Below are 19,880 nucleotides of genomic sequence, written 5' to 3'. Positions count from 1 at the left end.
AGGCATTCGACCGTTTCCCTCGCAGTCTCCTGTGGGGGGTGCTCTGGGAGTATGGGTACGGGGCCCTCTGTTAAGGGCTGTCTGGTCCCTGTATGACCGGACAAGGAGCTTGGTTCGCATTGCCGGCTGTAAGTCAGACTTGTTCCCGGTGCATGTTGGAATCCAGCAGAGCTGCCCTTTATCACCGGTCCGGTTCATTATTTTTATGGACAGGATTTCTAGGCGTAGCCAGGGGCCAGATGGTTTTCGGTTTGGGGTCCACGTGATTTTGTCTCTGCTTTTTGCAGATGATGTTGTCATGTTGGCTTCATCGGGCCAGGACCTACAGCATGCACTGGTACGGTTTGCAGCCGAGTGTGAAGCGGCTAGGGTGAGAATCAGCACCTCCAAGTCCGAGGCCATAGTTCTCAGGCGGAAAAGGGTGGAATGTCCCCTTTAGGTTGGTGTAGAGCTCCTGCCTCAAGTTGAGGAGTTCATGTATCTTGGGGTCTTGTTCACGAGTGAGGGAAGGATGGAGCTGGAGATTGACAGGCGGATAGGTGCAGCTTCTGCAGTGATGCGGTCGATGTCTGTCTGTCGTGGTGAAGAATTGTAAAAACATATAATGCAGGGTCAGAATTATGTGAGGGTGAGTTTTCGACTTTAGGGAAATTATCCCTTCAACTAGTTTTAGTTAATGGTGTGTAAATGCAGTATTTAGTATGGCTCAGACAGGACTCCTTTCTTTGAAGGATTGTGAAGTGCCATGTGTTTTCTTTATGAAGTTCTGCTCAGCCACTGGATCTCGCTACTCGCTAACCGTACTCTACCTGAGTGCTAACAAATGTAATATTGCATGGACTCCGCTACAGAAATCTGGGCTTCATTAATGGTTTGAAGCAGTACCTTTTCTAACCACATTTGTGTGTATATATATATATATATATATATATAAGCTCAGTAAGTTCGTTTTTTTTCCAAATAAAACAAATGTATTCCTCTAGGATGCATTAAATCAAAAGAGACTATAAAGACATTTATAATGTTACAAAATGTTTATTTCAAATAAATCCTGTTCTTTTGAACTTTCTATTCATCAAAAAAATGCATCACAATTTTCATTAAAATTGTTCAACACGTTTCTTAAGCAAATCAGCATATAAGGAATGATTTCTGCAGAATTAGACACTGAAGACTGAAGTAAAGGCTGCGAAAACATGACTGCTCCAGTCTTTTGAACAGTGTGTATGATGCATTTGCAAACACATGTATACTTTTTTTTTTTTAGGTTTGGCTGAAAATATAATTCTTGGGACAGCTGTATATGTTTGATTCAAAATCAATATGTATTTTGGAGTTTTTAACATTTATTCATGTTCCTAGGCTAAAACAAACAAACTTAAATTTTTACTTATTATTATTATGTATATATATATATATATAAATAACAATTTTAGGCATCTCTTTTTTCATAGACTGCAAATAAAAGTAAATAAAACAGCTCAGAGATGCATATGTGTGGTCCGCTAGAGATATTCACTGTGCCAGGCTATAAAACATACAGACAGTTAAAAATGATGAAGTAAAAAAAAAAAAAAAAAAGATCTCTACAGCATTTCCCATCATCTCTGATGCAGTTGTTAATGGAAAAACCTGTCAAATTAGTCAAAAAAGATGTCTTTGTAATGTAGAAAAAAATTACACCTAGGTGCTCTAAGTTGGGTCATTAGTTACTCAAGTTTTTGGAATCGTATTCAAACATAATTCAGTGTCACACAACTTTTCAGTGATCTCAAATGAAGCTTAATGAGTGTGTCGAAGCCAACCGCTGGACACAGCTGCGGTAACGTGTGTAATAAAGCTCGGCAGTCACTCTTTATTCTTCACTTTTTTCTGGTTGCATAGAAGCACCCAGAGCAAACCAAAATTAGCCTTTCGTGAAAAACAATAAAGACATGTATTAATTCATTGGACTCCCTCTGCGGTCGATTTTTAGAATTCGTATTCTGTTTAAATATTCCCTGATGTTATCTAGACAAATGTTGCTTTTCTGTTGTCTTTAGCATATTTTACTGATTGCTTTGGCACGTGTTTCTTTGAGCAAATAGGGAATGTGGTTTGGGTTTCCAGTTTGGATTCTGATATCCTGACATGTTGGGTTTTGTGTTTATTTTGCAAATATTTCAAGCGAAGATTGAAAACAGCCTTTTTGGACATTGATAAGCAAGGAAATTGCTGTACCCATGGAGCTAGATAAACACAAGAGCAGGGATATTTGTCTCACAGAGAACAAATAGACTCGAATAGCTTGACAGATTAAAGAAGTCATAACATCAAATTTTGTTATTTATTCACCTTCTTGTCATATGATCCATATTAACTCATGTTCTCATTATAAACAGAGGACGAGGATGAATAAATAATAAGAATATTAACCTTTGGCTAAACTACTCTGTTGCAAAAATAAGGACTTTCATTATCACCCCCACCCCCAAACCCGAAAACATGTTAGCATCCATAAAACAAGATAAATTTACTTGAGAGGAAAACAAGTGAGATTTTTTTTCAGAGAACGTCTTGATGTTGATTAATTTCTCAGCCCATTAGCACACTTTTTTTTCACACTATTACATTTATCTTGTTTTAAAAATGTTGGCAGACAAAAGTACTGAAAAAATTATATATATATATATATATATATATATATATATATATATATATATATATATATATATATATATATATAATTTTTTTTTAATATGGGTTTATTTTGCATTCTTACATGAGAATTTGCTCACTAGTTTTATCAAAATACTTTCTCTTGTGCAGTCACCCCAATGATGAGAAAGAAGGCCTTTTCCATCGGAACCACTCTGTCAACAGTCTGGGTGGCTTTCGTCACAACCACAATCATGTTCACGACACCAGCCTGCCCTTGGTATCCCAGGAGCACGAGGAGATGCACGACAGCAAAGCGGCAGAACATGACAAAGAGGTGTTTGTGACATTATTTGTGAGTTGCTTGCTTCTTGTGTGCATGTTTTAGAAAGGACGCAGTATAATTACCACCAAGTTTGTTGGGCCGAAGGGGACCCCTTCTTTGACTTTTGTGGTAGCACTTGGTCCCTTCACGGTGGATTACTCTGGATTCCTGCACCTAAGAGATGGGATGTAAATGTTTGGTTGGTTATAACTTAGACTAGCCTACTTGCTGGTCCTATTTGACCATAAATCTGGTCAGGATGGTTGGTTTTGATCATTTTAGAGAGGTTTAAATGCTTGTCAGCTTGACTGGCCAACAAAACCAACTGATCATCAGCTTGTTAAACCATCTTAATGAGTTTTAACCAACCTAAGACTTTAAGGCCCACACAAAATCAGAACTCTCCTGAAAGAATTGTAATGTTTGTCACTTTCTTTCTTAAATAGTTTTGCTAATTTGATTATGCTCTCAGATAGCAATTAGAGTGTAGCACTGCATTGAACACATTTTACCCTGTTTAAATACATTCTACAGAATCTCACAGGATTTCAGCTAAAATCAGCGAAAGTGCATACAATGGCTTTCTTAAAATACATTTAGGTGAGGAGCAAATTTTCATAAGATATTAAGTCTTGTTTCCTTAAAAAAATGCTATATATATATATATATATATATATATATATATATATATATATATATATATATATATATATATATATATATATATATATAATATAATATTTTGCTTACAAGAAAGCATCTATGAGTTGGGTAAGAAAAATAAACTTATTTTATTTATTTATTTTAAACAAGACTTGTCTAGATGTATCTTACAAAATGACAATCATTTTGCTCTGTTGTATCTTGATTGAGATATGTGTACTGTAAAATATAACAATATACTAAGCAAGCGAGAAGATCTTTTTTTTTCTGTGAAAATGCATCTGCACATTCAGTCTGGGCCTGGTTAGCAGCACCACTAATGCTTGGATCATGTAAGCTGCTCTGCCACATGTGTAGGATTAAAAGTAATAGTGAGTTTACATGTGCTTGCAGTTAAACTTTTGATACATTAGCTGTGAAACTATGAATGTTCCCCATGGCTAAAAATGTTGGCACATTTGAAACAGCCCATATAAAAAGTGTAGACGTATTGTGTTAAATTGAAGTGTTTTACCATTTGCTGTTCCACTTTGTCACCTGGATCTGTAGATTAAGATTTTTGCGCTTAGTGATACAAAACAGACCCAGTGTTTCATTAAAATTCACAAAACATACTTACACCTCCATCACTCAAACAGATGAACGAAACCATCATATGGAACAATAAACAATTGGAGCGAGGGCAGCAATGCATGCACTATCTGCCACAGCTCGAGGCTGATGTGTGACGTTCAAATGACACTAACTATTTTCTTCTGTCAACAAAAGAAAAGCATCCACCCTGTCCCAGCTGAGGGACACGCTGCCGCCAGATCTATGAAACTCCTGGCAAAGATTCCCAAGGATGCCGAGGCCACTGTGGTCTTAGTGGGTAAGCAAAGCAGCGTTTCGTTCAAGTGTTGGTTGTTTTCAGGTCCAGAGAAGATGTTGAGTCATAATACCAGAGTTTTCCAATAATGCCTCAGTGAGCTAAGTAAAGATGAATGCTTTCTGTTGTGTTTGATTTCTGTCACTGGTTCCCTGTTTGTGTGGTTTGATTTTTCAACCACAATAAATGTGTTTATAGGATGTGTGGAGTTCCTAGAGAAGCCCACGATGGCCTTTGTCCGGCTGAACGAAGCCGTGCTGCTAGAGTCCGTTCTGGAAGTCCCCATCCCGGTTCGGTTCATTTTTGTGCTGCTGGGCCCCACACAGATCAACATGGACTATCATGAGATTGGACGCTCCTTCTCCACCCTCATGTCTGATAAGGTACATCTTCATATACATGCAATATGTATAACCATTTTGCAAGTTTTTAGGGCTAAACACTAAAGATGTGTTGAGACCAAATATATCCCATAATTTTTTGCTGTTCAGCCTTTTCTGGAAATTTTTGGGTCAGTATCTGAAGTCTTGTAATGCAATGGTTCTCAACTTTTGAGTTCAAAACCGGCCATTAACAACAACAATATTCAAGACCCCATGACTTTTCCATTTGTTCATTAATTACTTGATAAATGTTTTAAAAATATTTTCCACTCACAGTTTCTACCTTTTAAATTATTTCATATTAAAGTAACTTAGCATAAGTAGAAAAAAGTTTATAAAATGCTCAAGCTGATTTCGAGACCAAGCCACACAATCTCAGACTTGATTTTCTCCCCCCATCGCCCTGTAAACCTGTAATGAATTGTGGTGGGACTGGCAATTGAGAATGTAGGATATATCTGTGTGATACCTGGGCCAGAGGTGATTATTCATGTTCCTGTATATCTACCTTCCTGCAGAATTCACCAAACACACCTAAACCAGTTAATTGAGCTCTCTATGAACAGAAATGAGCGCCCTGGGCCTAGGCAAATTGGGGGAAAATCTATTATAGTATTATTGCCATCATGCCTTAAGAGTGCTAAGCTCATGTTTCATGACATACAAATTAAATCCAAATGCCTTGGCCAAAAATTACACTTCTGGGTAACTCATATTCCTTGAGTCAGTCAAACGATAACCCATTTGTCAAGTCTTGCCTTATTAACTTTCTGCCATTTTTGATTTTTTTTTTTTTCTATTGGTATTTTCTCTAAAGCTGGGACAGATGACCTTTAGATCAAGCAACACAAAAATCATGGATTATATTACCCATTCTCTTATATTTAATTAATTTTATGGAAAAGCTACAAAGCAAAATGTGCATGTATTTCACCAATGCATTGGCAAAGTGAAATGTACTGAAATTTTATTTTGTGGGTATCAGTGGTATTATATCCTAAAAGTTCTTTAAATCAGGTTCATAAAAATTTAATTAGAGCTTTGGCCCAAAATAATTATTCTGGTTTACTCATATTTCTCAATACTAAGTTAAATTATTACATTTTTGACCAAGTTTCAACTTATGGACTCTCCGCCATATTGCATTTTATTGAAAGCCCTTTTTTCCACATACTTTATCCCACATTTGTCAAAAATACTTTTTTTCTTTTTTGTCAGATGATCTTTAGACCAAACCTCACAAAATTATCAAAGAAGTGTATGATTTTCAACCCCATTCTACAAATTTGATGACAACGCTAAAAAACTGGAAGTTGGACTTTGTCTTGGCTTTGTTTTTGAATATTGAAATGAATCTTTGCATGTGTCACTTGGACCATGGACTGATGAGATGTTTCAGGACTGCCAAAAGTTGATAAAGGGATAGTTCACCCAAAAAAAATGAAAATGACCCCACGATTTACTCAAACAATCCTAGGTGTATATGACTTTCTTCTTACAGACAAATCCGTAAAAATGTCCTGGCTCTTCCAATTTTTATAATGGCAGTGAATGGCTGTTGAGATTCTGAAGCAAAATAAAGTGCATCCATCCATCATAAAAAGTGTCCAAAATGGGCTTACGCTACATCTATGTCATCCAGTAGAATGCCAATGTCTCTCATGATCACTCATTTATTGACAGAAGCTAGAAATTATGGTTTATAAGCTGGATTTTACACAAATGTATCAATTCACTTCAGAAGGACTTTATTAATCCACTGGAGCCATGTAGAGATCTTTTTATGATGGATGGATGCACTTTATTATATTTCAAAATCTCAACCACCATTCACTGCCATTATAAAGCTATTTTTATTATATATTATTTTTTAATATAACTTCAGTTGTATTTGTCTGAAAGAAGAAAGTCATGCACACATAAAATGGCTTGAGGGTGAGTAAGTCATGGGGTAATTAAAATTTTTGGGTGAACTATCCCTTTAAAATGATTAATGTCCTTGTGACTTTTAATCCACTCAGGTTCACTGATTTTCCTGACCTTCCACAGAACTTCCACGAAGTCGCATACTTCGCCGATGATCGACAGGACCTGCTTAATGGCATCAATGAGTTCTTAGACTGCAGTATTGTAATTCCACCATCAGACGTTGAGGGAAAAGACCTGCTGAAGACCGTGGCCTCCTTCCAGAAGCAGATGCTTCGTAAGCGAAGGGAGAGGGAGCTTAAAAAATGCGGCAGTACTGTGACGGGAGCTGAGCAGGAGACCAAAGGTGGAACACTTACTGAATTTGTTATAACATGTTCAAGTTTGTCTGTTCTGGTAATGTTGACCTGTTCTGTTTATGTTGTAGATGTGAGTACAGATGAGCAGGAGGAGGAGGATCAGTTTGATGTTGACCCTCTCAAGCGCTCTGGTATTCCCTTTGGAGGTCTGATCCATGATATCCGCCGCCGTTATCCACGCTACATAAGTGACCTGAAGGATGCCATGGACACACAATGTTTTGCTGCTGTCATTTTTATTTACTTTGCTGCTCTTTCACCCACTATCACCTTCGGAGGTTTATTAGGCAAGTGAGACAATGAGACTCTTGTCCCTCGACTTATGTTTTATCTTTGACAGTGGAGTCTTTTAATATAGAAGCCCAAAAACACAAAAAGACAAAAAGTTGAAATTATGAGATGAAAAGAGTCATAATTATAACGTAGCTTGTTATATCATAAAAATGACCTGGCATGCCAATGTTACTTTTTATCTCGTTATTATGATTTTATTATTATAATTTTATTTCACATATAAAAATATAAAAAATATAATATAAGATAAAAAAAGATTAAAAAAAAAAGATAAAAATCATGATGAACTTTCTAAGACAGAAATATCTTTTTTTCCCATAATTTTGGAGTCACAATCTATTGTCCCTTTTCAATTACAATTTGGAATTTTTGTCATACTTCAAATTTTTTTCTATTTATTCTTATTTTTACTTACATATATCTATGTAATTCTGTTTTATTTTGTTCTTAATTATTTGTCTTATTTTTATGATATAAAGAGGTAATAATTATGAAATTGTCAAAAAAATAATAATTCCAGTGTCATATTTTTTTAAATCTCATAATTATGACTTAATATGTCATAATGCTGATTTTTTTATGACTATTTTTGACATATGTCATAATTATGATTTACCAAAGCATGCATTAATTTTATTTAGGTGACAGAAATTCATACTATTATACCATATTCCTGTTTCTTTAGGTGAGAAAACACAAGGCATGATGGGAGTCTCTGAGCTCATCATCTCCACGGCGACAGTGGGAGTGCTGTTCTCCCTGCTAGCAGGACAGCCTTTGCTCATAATTGGCTTCTCTGGACCACTTTTGGTCTTTGAGGAGGCTTTTTATAAGGTACTTTTTTGTCTTTATGTTTCAACCATTATAAAGAAAAGGAGGTCATTTGATAACATTAACATTAGTCTGCCTTTCATTTGTCCCGTTCCTCTCTGTTCTATCTGCTGCCTTTCCTGCTGCTCCTTCTTTGTTCTTTCTCATTATCAGTTCTGCCAGGCGCAGGGCTTCGAATATCTCACGGGCCGAGTGTGGATCGGGTTCTGGCTCATCTTCATTGTCCTAGTGATCGTGGCAGCTGAGGGAAGCTTCCTCGTGCGCTACATCTCTCCATTCACCCAAGAGATCTTTGCGTTTCTCATCTCTCTTATTTTCATCTTTGAAACCTTCTCTAAACTAATTAAGGTACAGAATTAAAGTCACCAAAACCAGCAGGTGCAAGCTCTACTCTAAGACCTAGTAAGCTGCCTAGCTAGAAAGCATTTTAAGATGTCAAAGGTGTATTTAAGGTATGTCAGATGTGTAGGCTGTTTTAAAAGCAGTGTATCTCCATTGTATGCACTAAGATGGCAAACCCATAATGCACTGCAACAAACGTCTTCTGATGTGAATGAGACAAATGTAAAACATGAACAATGTAATGATTATCAAAACGTTTCAACAAAATTGTACTTTAAAAACATAAATTGAACTAAAATGGACTATTTTAAAAACATGATTCTGATTAAAATGGACTGTTATCCCAACATTTTTGTGTTGTGTATTAAAAAGAAGGTAATTATATTGTAACTGTTATTATAACTAATTTACTTCATTTTTTAAATAATCTTAAAAGCTATTTTAAAAACATAAATCTAGTTAAAATTCACTACTTTACCCAGTATTTTTGTGCTGCGTAGTTTTATGCTTATTAAGCCGAGTTCAAACTACACAATTTTCAAACTCATCGGATCGCCGTTGTTTTCTCACTGCGTGACTGTCTGGGGTAGCATTCAGTTGCTGCTGTGTTCACATTGCACGATGAATCAGTGACGGGGAGGGTTTCACATTGGATACTTCACCATAGGAATAATCCCTGACAGCTCTGCCTGGTCCACAAACTACGTTTCACACCAAAACACACACAAAAAGTGATAAGGAAGTAATCCTTTTCGCATTATTTCCTATATATAATATAGCCCGCAAATTGTCTGTGAGTGTATTGACAGCTAAAAGGAGAAAAAGAAAAACTGAGTGAAAAATCGGGCTAAAATCGTGCAGTGTGAACTCGGCATTAGACTATTTTTAGCAGCCTTTTAGCAGCATGTAACTGCAAGTTGAGTCTAACCTTGCAATTTTAAAAGGATTGCTATTTGTATGATGCACAGTGTTTCTGATGATGAAGAGTGCTCCAAATCAGTCACTTAAGAGTTTGAATTTCAATTGACATGCTGCCTATGTAGACAGCAAGACACAATCATTGAGAACTATTGACAGTTTTTACAGTTCTGTCATGGCAACTCTCTAAAATGGTAATTTTTTTGTGGCAATGGTAATGTTCTTGGCAGAATAAATCTGCTATGCTACTGCGGCAGAGCACGCACCGAGACTTGATACTGCCAATACATCCACAGACATGCTACTGTGAGTAAGTAAGAATAGTGCTGCTGCACATAAAACATACATGAAATGATTTGTTCCAGATCTATAAAGGTGGAGCTGGGGAATGTAGAAGGTGCATCGAGTAGATAACAATGTGATTACTAGCAGATTAAGACTGCACCATCTAGAGTTTCATGACAGAACTTTGTATTTATAGCAAGGTGTGAAAAAACATGATCATTTTTTACATTTTATTTAGCAGATGCTTGAATCCAAATGAGTTTTATACAAATTATTTTGTTAATTTTCCTCAGGTGTTTCAAGAGCACCCTCTGATGAAGAGCTATCCTTCGGCTTTTGTACTGCCTGACCCTCAGGGGAATAGTGTGATTAGGGAAGCCATCCTCAACCAGCCCAACACAGCCCTGCTGTCCTTAGTGCTCATGATAGGAACCTTCTTTGTGGCTTTCTTTCTGCGAAAATTTCGTAACAGCAGATTCCTTGGTGGAAAGGTATGAAGTGCAGTGCATGCATCCTATGATCAGCTGTGCTCATTTTGTGTGACATTTATTATGTATAATGGCTTTATGCTAAATTTACTTAAATTCAAATATTTTTAATACTCTGTAACAGTTAGGGCTGCATGATATAATGAAATTATCGAAATATCGCAAATGTACATATCGCAAGGACAGTTTTAGGTCGATGCATATAACAGAGAATAGACTGAAATAACCTTTGTAGCTTTATTATGCATCAAAATATAATGAATTCATGTGAAGACTATGCAGGGTTTTAGTTGTAGATTTGATTATGCAGTTTCTTAATTGGATGCTATTGTTAAATATATATAATGTAGGTACCTAAAAGATTTAAAGCACTGTTTGTTTCGTTTGTATCTTTGTTTTATAGTATTAGTCCTATTGTTTGTAGTTCTTATTTTTAATAACAAACAGAAATTAAAATAACAAAAATGACTAATCGTCCACCCCTAGTTTCAGGTGTTTTTGTTTACCTTTTAGGTGGATATAACTATATATTATCAAGTTGCACAAAAGATTTTTGAACATATAAATTGGATATATAATTTTCAGTCTTTAAATATACTGTATTTAAATATAATTTAAATTGATTTCACGCACTTAAATCACATTATCACATTATTTAAAAAGGTATTGCATATTGCAATTTTCTTCAGTATCTCACAGCCCTAGTAACAGAATAAGCGTATTAAATGTTAAAATGAATTTTACCGTTGTTAAATTGCTTTATTTACTTATTTTATCCACAGAAATTGATGTAAAAAAAAATAAATTTAATATAGGCATCAGTCTTGTTAGTGACTGTAATAGTTGCCTTCCTGCACAGAATTTAAGTACATAGTATTCTGCGTAATTACGTAACTTTTTAACTTGGTACTAAAAAAAAGTTGCCATTAAACAACAATAAAAATATATATACATATATCTTTATGTTGTTTCTACAATAATTTGGAGATTCTACAATAATGTAAAAATATGTTTATGGATTAAAGATTTTCATGTTAGGCATGATTAATTGTGATTAATTAGTTCATGTGTGTGTGTGTGTGTGTTTCTCAAATAAATTATTTTAATTTAATTATGTTTTTACTGAAAAACAACAACATTGCGATTACAAACATGATTCTTTTTTTTTTTGTGGTTATGATTGTGAGCAAACATTTTGAGCTGACTAAAAAGTTTGGCATCCTCTGTTTGTGTGTGTATCATCTGTTATTATCAAAGGCAAGACGAATTATTGGTGATTTCGGGATTCCTATCTCTATACTCATCTCTGTGCTGGTGGACTGCACCATTCCTGATACATACACGCAGGTAACCGCACTCTTAAACTCTGATCTGCTGTATATGTATAATACCGCAAAGAAACTCCTCTCCTAGCGTACTCTTCTTATTAAGTTCTGGCCTGTAATTGGAGGCAGGTTTCTTCCGAGGCTGTATTACAGTGTGGTTGGTTTGGCAGAGCGCTGTAACCAATGAATCCTGGGATCTCTGGGATACGAGCACTTGTGTTTTATTGTGGTTGCAGAAGCTGAACGTCCCCTCTGGTTTCTCGGTCACATCTCCGGACAAACGGAGTTGGTTTGTCAGTCCGTTTGGAGATAAACAGCCTTTCCCTGTTTGGATGATGGGGGCCTCAGTGATCCCGGCCCTGCTGGTTTTTATCCTCATATTCATGGAGACTCAAATCACCACGTGAGTAAGCTAACAGATCTTGAGATGTTCTGTCTAAGCTCAGATGGAAATGTAATACAATTCAAAGGTTTCTGTAGCTCATTGCATTTATTGCATCAATATGTCCCATCTGCAGCTTGATAGTGTGCAAGAAGGAGCGACGTTTGGTCAAGGGTTCTGGTTTTCATCTCGACCTGCTTCTAATAGTGACTTTGGGAGCTATCTGCCCGCTCTTCGGTCTGCCCTGGCTGACTGCCGCCACTGTGCGCTCGGTGACTCACGTGAATGCTCTGACAGTCATGAGCAAAGCCACTGCCCCCGGAGAAAAGCCCATGATCCAAGAAGTTAAAGAGCAGAGGGTGACGGGGATGTGTGTGGCTATCCTAGTGGGTAAGAAACACAAACACACGCACGCATTTATAAAACAAATATTGACAGAAAACTAACTGCATGAGCCATTTTAGTGTACCTGTGACCATGTATTCTGTATATACTACTGCTTAGGAGTTTGAAAGCCTTTGTGTACAAATAAAGTAAAAAACTTAATCTTGTGAAATATTATTTCAGTTTAAAATAAGTTTTCCATTTTAAATCATTTTAAAATGTAATTTATTTTTTAGATCAAAGCTGAATTTTCAGCCTCATTACTCTAGCCATCAGTGTCACATGACCTTTCAGAAATCATTCATGCTGACTTTCTGCAAAAAAACAAACAAATAAAAAACATATTTCTTATTTTTGTCAATACTTAAAACAGTTGTGCTGCTAAATGTTTTTTTTTTTCAGAATTGTTGTATAAAAGTTCAAAAGAACAGCATTTATTTGAAATATCAAGTTTTTACTGTCTCTTTTAATAATTTAATGCTAAAGAAAAGTATACACCTAGAACCAAGAACACCAATGTTCAATCAATATTTTAATTGGATATACTGATAAACTGTTCTTCCACCTTTTTAAGTACATATAGTCACATACATAGTGAACTACATTATTTTAAATGTAGGATGTTCACGCCAAGCAACGCAGCTCATTTCTGGTGTGTTCATTGTAATCGCAGGTTTTGGAGTAGTAAAAACTTCTGTCAAATTCATAATTTCAACTGCAAGCTGTTTCCCAAACTTTTCAGCCCACGACCCCAAAAATAACAGTAACAGAACCTCGGGACCCACACTTTCCTCTGAGGTGGTTAAAGTATAGAAATGTTTTGCACAATGGCACACGTGCACAAAGGAACACAACAGTCTAACAAAAATAATATTATTTTATTGTAATTTACTCATTACTTGCATTTCAACATTAATCTTAAATAATTAGTTGGGTGGGCAACATGCTGGAGTACGAAACTCCACATTGGAGTTTTATTTTTAATTCAACTTACTTTTTTTATGGGTAAAATATGATATTTCAAATTCTTAAAAAAAATTATTTGATTTCTTGAAATCATCTTGCAACGAACCTCTTGATTCGGGAACCCCTCCTCTGAGTTGTGCGTACAAGGATTTTTTATTTATTTATTTATTTTATCAACCTGGTTGAGTTTCTTTCTTCTGCTCAACACAAAATTGTCAAAAACACCAAGTTGTTCATCCTCAGTGACTTCCATAGTATGGGGAAAATACTATGAAAGCCTCATTCTTTAAGAAATCTTTTGTGTTAAGCAGAAGAAAGAAGTTCATACAGGTTTAGAACAACTTGAGGATGAAAGAGAATTTTTCATTTTTGGGTGAACTGTCCCTTTAAGGGGGGGGGGGGGGGGGTCATACTCAGCATCATGTTGTGCATAAGAACGTGATAGTAAAACCATGTTAAACTTACTGTACTGAAATGCATGATTTGAGTGGCTTATTGCTGTATTAACAACATCTGATTTATATTTCAGACCACTCAAGTTTCCTAGTTGACATTTTTCTTAAAATAATAATATATTCAGTTAGGGGAAAAAAAAACGTTATTCTGTCAATCCCATCACCTCTGTGCAGGGTTGTCTATAGTGATGACAGATGTGCTGCGTCATATTCCTCTGGCTGTGCTGTTTGGGATATTTCTGTACATGGGCATCACGTCTCTTACTGGTATCCAGCTTTATGAGCGAATCACACTCATGGTCACCCCGGCTAAACATCACCCGGACCACATCTATGTTACCAAGGTAACCACTTTTTCCTGAGAGTTTGAGGTGATGTCATTCACGAAGGCAACAATGACAGCTTATTATCTATGTTTGTGTTTGATTTCTACATGGTATAGGCTAGAAGTTTGTACTAAATTGACACGTGGATTCAGATTGAAAGCTTTGGAAGCACCACACGGTGGCGCACAAATCACCAGTTCATTTCACACTATTTAACACAACCCTAAACATTTCAATTACAAACCATTTTGGACAAATTTGAACACTGTATATTATTCACATGTACAGTGAGGTCCAAAAGTCTGAGACGACATTGAAAATCTATGATAGAACATCTAAATTAAACTTAAATTAAAAGATTTTCAAAATAATTAAAACAGAAATCTTAGGAAATGAAATAAATATGCACTATTTCTAGGTCACTTATGAAATGAGCACATTTGTGTCTGACCATTTATAAAAAGAAAAAACACATTAGAATAATGCAAAATATAAGCTTTTCACTAGACCTTATTACAATTCCTTATTGCATGATTTATTTCACACACAGGTGAAGACATGGCGTATGAATATGTTCACCATCATCCAGTTGTTGTGTATCGCCCTGCTGTGGGTGGTGAAGTCGACTGTAGCCTCTCTGGCTTTTCCCTTCATCCTAATTATGACCGTACCTCTGCGTAGACTCATCCTGACCAGGATCTTTGAGGAGAGAGAGCTTGCAGCGGTTAGTTCATGTTGTATTCATGTTTGTCTGATGATCTGAGCACAAGCAGGCAGTTAAGAAAATCCACCTGGTTTCTGACTTCATTTTAAAATGTAGTTTTCGTTCTTGCAGTTGGATGCTGATGAGGATTCGCCCAATTTTGATGAAGATGGACGGGATGAATACAACGAGATCCACATGCTTGTCTAGACACAGGTCACATGGCTCACCTCTTCACTGACCAATCGAATACAGGTCTTTGGATAGTGGGAAAGATGAACTCTGATGCACTGCCCTCTTTCAGAATTATTACATGTGTACTTTGAAATTTTGTAAACCTCCATTATATATAGAATTACAGATCATGTTTTGGATACTATTATTAGTTTTCCTTTTTCTCTTAGTTTTCCCCCCTCCAAAACGTGGCCTACATGTTTGTCTGCTGCTGCCCAGTGACCTTTAAATTTAAGATTAGAGACAACCCAGGCACCTTATACGATCTCCCAAAGTGCAATGATGGTGAGACTAATCCAATAGGTTGGTTCTTACACCCCCTATTCACCCCATCCTAATGCACTGCACCCATCCGGACCAGACCTACTGCCTGTAGATCTTAGTTGCCTTGTACTGTACTGTAGGTGTTGACCACAGGGTCTGAATATTACAGTAGCATGACCCCTCAGTGCCCTTAAAGTGGACAGTCCTTTTGCTGTACAGTTCCATTGCTTAAAGACAGTAGTGCAATCCCTTTAGACGTACTTTATGCAGTAGTGCTATTACTTTGATCAGTATATTACAATAATAATAAACAAAAATGGTTGATATCTCCATGATTTCCCTTCCAAACAGATTTAATTCTGAAAGTGCATTTTATTTTATTTTAGAAGTTGTCTAGCTCTCCATTTTCCTTCCAAACAGATTTCCTTCTAAAAGTGCATTTTTTATTTTGTTTATTTAGTTATTTTTTGTCCATTAGAAGTTTTTTAGCTAATACATGATTTCCTTTCCAAACAGATTCACTGCTAAAAAATTATTTTATTTTGCTAATTTTTGAAATGAATTTATTTTTTATTAATTTTCATTTTATTTTGGTTTATTTATTCTGAAGGTTCCCAAAATAATTTATTCTTTTTTTTTGAGCACCTCAGCTTTTTTAACTGCTATATATACATTTAGCATCTAGAATTTATATAGGATTTATTGCCCATTTTGTTATTATTATAAATATTGGTGTTTGTGTGCGTGTTTTCACTATAGACCTTGTCAGTGAACTAATTCCTTTCCTTATGCTGTCATACTGCAGTCGATTCGGGAACAGTTCAGCTGAAATAGGTTAAAGCCATAGAAACTTGAATTTCGTTGATTACATAATTGTTAACTTTTTCAGTCAATGCTATTCCAAAGGCTGTCAAACTGCCAGTGTGAATGGATGCACTTATCTTTGGCTTCAGAGATTCATGCTGCCAAATTGTTAAGCAGGGCCATGGAGGGTATAGCGACAAATTTCCGCTGTTTTAAAAGAAAGCGCATGCCATTTTAAAATCCTTGTTAATACAGCAAATCCATGTTTCCCTTGCATTAAAGCCTTTAAATGTGATGTGTTAATTTTCTGTTAAAATACGTTTTACAAACCCCAAATTCATATGCAACACCATAAAAACATTGTTTGAGCATCCTAACCAACCCAACACAATCAGCCAATGGGTTGAGTTTGGAACAGGACTAACAGTTTGACCGACCAATTGGAGAACTTTTGAGTCACCTGTTTGCAATTCTATTTGGAGAAAAAAAGAAATTACGCATTTCGCCTTTAACATCTTCATCAGTCCCTTTGGGAAATTCCCTGTGAACAAAACAGTCTCATAACAGACCTGAAAACAGGAAGAATCGTTCCATTACAGTCATGTTTTGAGTGCGGACAATTGCCTTTGGAGAAAGCCACCCTTTTGGACTGTAAATATCAGGCCGTTCATGCGTGTATTGAATTTGTTTGTGCGTAATACAGACTTCTGGGCCTAGTCACGCTAGACTAGCTCATTTCATCACAAACACATATTCCACATGTGTTTCTTTTTTCTCGTAGTTTCCCGGTTTTTTAGTGTAAAAACAAGAGGAAATTGTGCAATATAGGAATATCTGTCACGCAGTCCTGTGCTACTCTGAATAGATGTTTAGTTTCTTGGAAAGCACAAGCCTAAGTGTTGCTCTCGAGCCTGAGAGCAGTAAGTGGAGATCTGTGGTTGTGAATGACAGGTCTTTGAAGCACTTAATATGCAGCCACACGTCAGACATGTTTTACCATGTAACTTTAGTTGAGCCATCGGGATAGCTGTGTGTGGATGCCAAAAGAGTAAACCGATGGTGAAATGTTGGTTTTAATTTCTTCCTCTCAGCATTTATCATTACGGATGTAGCTGAGAGATGAAATTAGATGAGGACAAGCTGTCTGTGATGCTGTCGAATCAGATCTCTAGTGTGTGAAGCCTTTGGCAGGCTCATCACATGGCAAGCAGCAGATCTTAGCTTTAGCAACAAATGTTAGTTTCCCAAAGACAAATGTTATTGCTTACAGTAGATGTGATTATTTTTAGGTTTCACGTAAGATAAATGAAAAATGGCTTTCTATTTCTGATGAAATTGGCTTTTTAATGAGATGGAATATAAGGCGGGACTTGAATTTTTCCATGATTTAACTGCATAGTGAAAAGTGAGCATTAAAAGGCCAAAATTGAGACAGGTGGTGAAGGGGTGGGGCCAAAATATAAGAGCACTTAGTGATGTCAGCAAAAAGAAAATAATAATTTCATAGGCAGAGTTGTTTTTTTTTTTAATTATGTTCACTGAGGCCAGGATTATTCCTAATTAAGTAAGTAGGATTCATTTTCACTTGGTCTGAATAGAGATAGTGTGGTCTTGAACTGATTTGAAAGTTTTCTCCATTTGTTTTCTTATTGCTTGAGAAATGATAATATAGAGATATTGAAGAGTTATACGGTCATTCTAATAGCTGTTGTCTGCTGGGATTTTGTTAGTTTCTTGTATAACTTGAAGATATTTGTTGCGTTATGGACGGTATGAAGTTTATTGCACTGCCACTGCTGCTCACACTGCCATCACACTCGATCTCTGCAGGCTTGCTTTTGGTTCTCTGAGTAAATGCAATCCATGCAACAGAAGGAATAAGTGAGATGCTTTTTTCACAGGATTTTGGGTTTGGAATTTGTCGATCTTCATCTTCCACTGTGAATTAGCACTAAAACGCTAAGTTGCACAGGTCTGTCTATTGCACTATTTACATAATTGGTTTTGATCCACGGATTGTGAACATACAGGCCCGAATTTGTAGTTGTGTCATTTAACAGCTCAAGCAGTGAAGTTTTGGACATGCCTTATTTTATGTGTTGGTTTTTGTACTATTATTTGTCTGTCTATAGAAGTCCTTGAAGCAATTTTGAGCTTGTCAGACACATTAGTACTTAGTAGTTTAGCTGCCATCTTGGATTTTTTAATAAAAAATATCTGCCGCTTACAAACTTTAGATCAGTTAAATGGATAGTTAACCTAAAAACTAATTCTGTGTACTTCAAAGCCTATTTCTGACTTTTTCTTGTGGGACTTGAAAGACATTTTGAGACACAAAGGAAGTCAATTGGCTCCAGTGTTGTTTGGTTCCCAACGTTCTACAAAACATCTTTTATTTATATGTATGTATATATATATATATATATATATATATATATATATATATATATATATATATATATATATATATATATATAACCTGTAATAATAAAATCTCCATATTTATCCGGAAGAAGGTGGCGGGAACCGGCGCACAGCGCACCAGCCCCTCACGGACGACTGGTGCGCATAAATAAAAAGCAAAACATAAAATATGGCCCAGGCCTGGTCCTCTCTTGTCCTTCACTATAGTCGCTCCAGTTTTATATCCTTCCATCTCCTACGTGGGACTCGATACTGGCGGTGGGGCGCAGGTGTAGCACATTTTCAATCACTACACCTGGCCTCACTCCTCGTTCCCACGTCTCTCGGCCCCGCCCCACTCGCCACAATATATATATATATATATATATATATATATATATATGCTACACATTGCATTCAAGGGAAAACTGACTGAATGATTTAATGACAGGTCAAAAGTATTTGCTTATAACTTTTTATTGATTTGGCCTGAAGTTAAACCATTTGGCCTTCTGATTCTTTGAAATCACAGATACCATGCCTTGAAAGCAACCTGAACAGTTTTGGGCCAAACCTTCAAATTTTAACCAAGTTTGCTGCTGTTCTTCAAATTTATTCCAGTTCTCTCCATATTTGACTCTGATTGTTTTCAAAGCATTCTGGATAAAAACTATTCAATGGAACTTTTGTATTTTTTTATTTTATTTATTTCTGGGACTATCAGTTGTGGCAGTGTGTTTCGTTAGCTAAAGATCCTGAATACATTAATTATAGCCCAGAACTATTTGCAAATGTAAATCAAATTCCTTCAGTGCTTGACCTCTTAATTGCTGCTTTCAGCATTATTTATTATTATTATTATTTGAACCAGTTTTGGCTGCTTTTATTTTTGAGCCACCAATAACGTTTGGCATAGAATTTCCCTGCAGGTTAGGAAAGATTGTCCTTTGTAAACCCCCTCATAAAAAAAAAAAAAAAAAAAAAAAAACGAGAAGAAAAAAAAAAGTATTAATATTGATTCCTTTCACGAGCCACAGATGTGAAACCTTGAATATACATGGAGCAATGTAGATTTCTTGTTCATTGTGTCTGCAACCACAGTGAAAGTTTCATGGTTACAGACGGGTTACTTCTCCCCCCAGACTTTCGCCTGGTGTGGAAGTCCAAAAGCTCTCTAGTTGAAGGACACAGGTTTGCGAGGAGCTCAAAATGTGGGTAACTCTTATTTTAGGGTCATAATGGCGTTGAAAAAGAAAACACTTTGTGTGAACTTAGTTATGTGAGCGAATAAAAAGCACTTTTAGACTGCCATTTC

At 36.2% G+C, this 19,880-nt stretch overlaps 1 protein-coding gene across 2 annotated transcripts in view; it reads left to right on the top strand.

Annotated features, from left to right (window-relative positions):
- The window catches only part of LOC128020102 (anion exchange protein 3), a 69,691-nt gene extending 51,145 nt beyond the window's left edge, over positions 1-18,546 (top strand). Inside the window, exons 10-23 of one of the 2 annotated variants that reach the window (XM_052606714.1) lie at positions 2,809-2,974; positions 4,394-4,496; positions 4,692-4,876; positions 6,926-7,148; positions 7,230-7,448; positions 8,141-8,289; positions 8,440-8,634; positions 10,125-10,322; positions 11,577-11,666; positions 11,881-12,047; positions 12,163-12,416; positions 14,006-14,175; positions 14,708-14,881; positions 14,993-18,546. In XM_052606714.1, the coding sequence (XP_052462674.1) occupies positions 2,809-2,974; positions 4,394-4,496; positions 4,692-4,876; positions 6,926-7,148; positions 7,230-7,448; positions 8,141-8,289; positions 8,440-8,634; positions 10,125-10,322; positions 11,577-11,666; positions 11,881-12,047; positions 12,163-12,416; positions 14,006-14,175; positions 14,708-14,881; positions 14,993-15,070 (2,371 nt within the window). In that variant the 3' untranslated portion in view covers positions 15,071-18,546. Of the gene's footprint in view, positions 1-2,808; positions 2,975-4,393; positions 4,497-4,691; positions 4,877-6,925; positions 7,449-8,140; positions 8,290-8,439; positions 8,635-10,124; positions 10,323-11,576; positions 11,667-11,880; positions 12,048-12,162; positions 12,417-14,005; positions 14,176-14,707; positions 14,882-14,992 lie in introns of both variants that reach the window. The other variant, XM_052606713.1, reaches the window with a different exon arrangement.
- The last annotated feature ends 1,334 nt before the right edge of the window (positions 18,547-19,880 follow it).

Source organism: Carassius gibelio, chromosome A9, assembly GCF_023724105.1.
Source record: "Carassius gibelio isolate Cgi1373 ecotype wild population from Czech Republic chromosome A9, carGib1.2-hapl.c, whole genome shotgun sequence".
In the NCBI taxonomy this organism is placed as follows: Eukaryota; Metazoa; Chordata; class Actinopteri; order Cypriniformes; family Cyprinidae; genus Carassius; species Carassius gibelio.
This window is presented reverse-complemented; position numbering and strand designations above follow the sequence as displayed.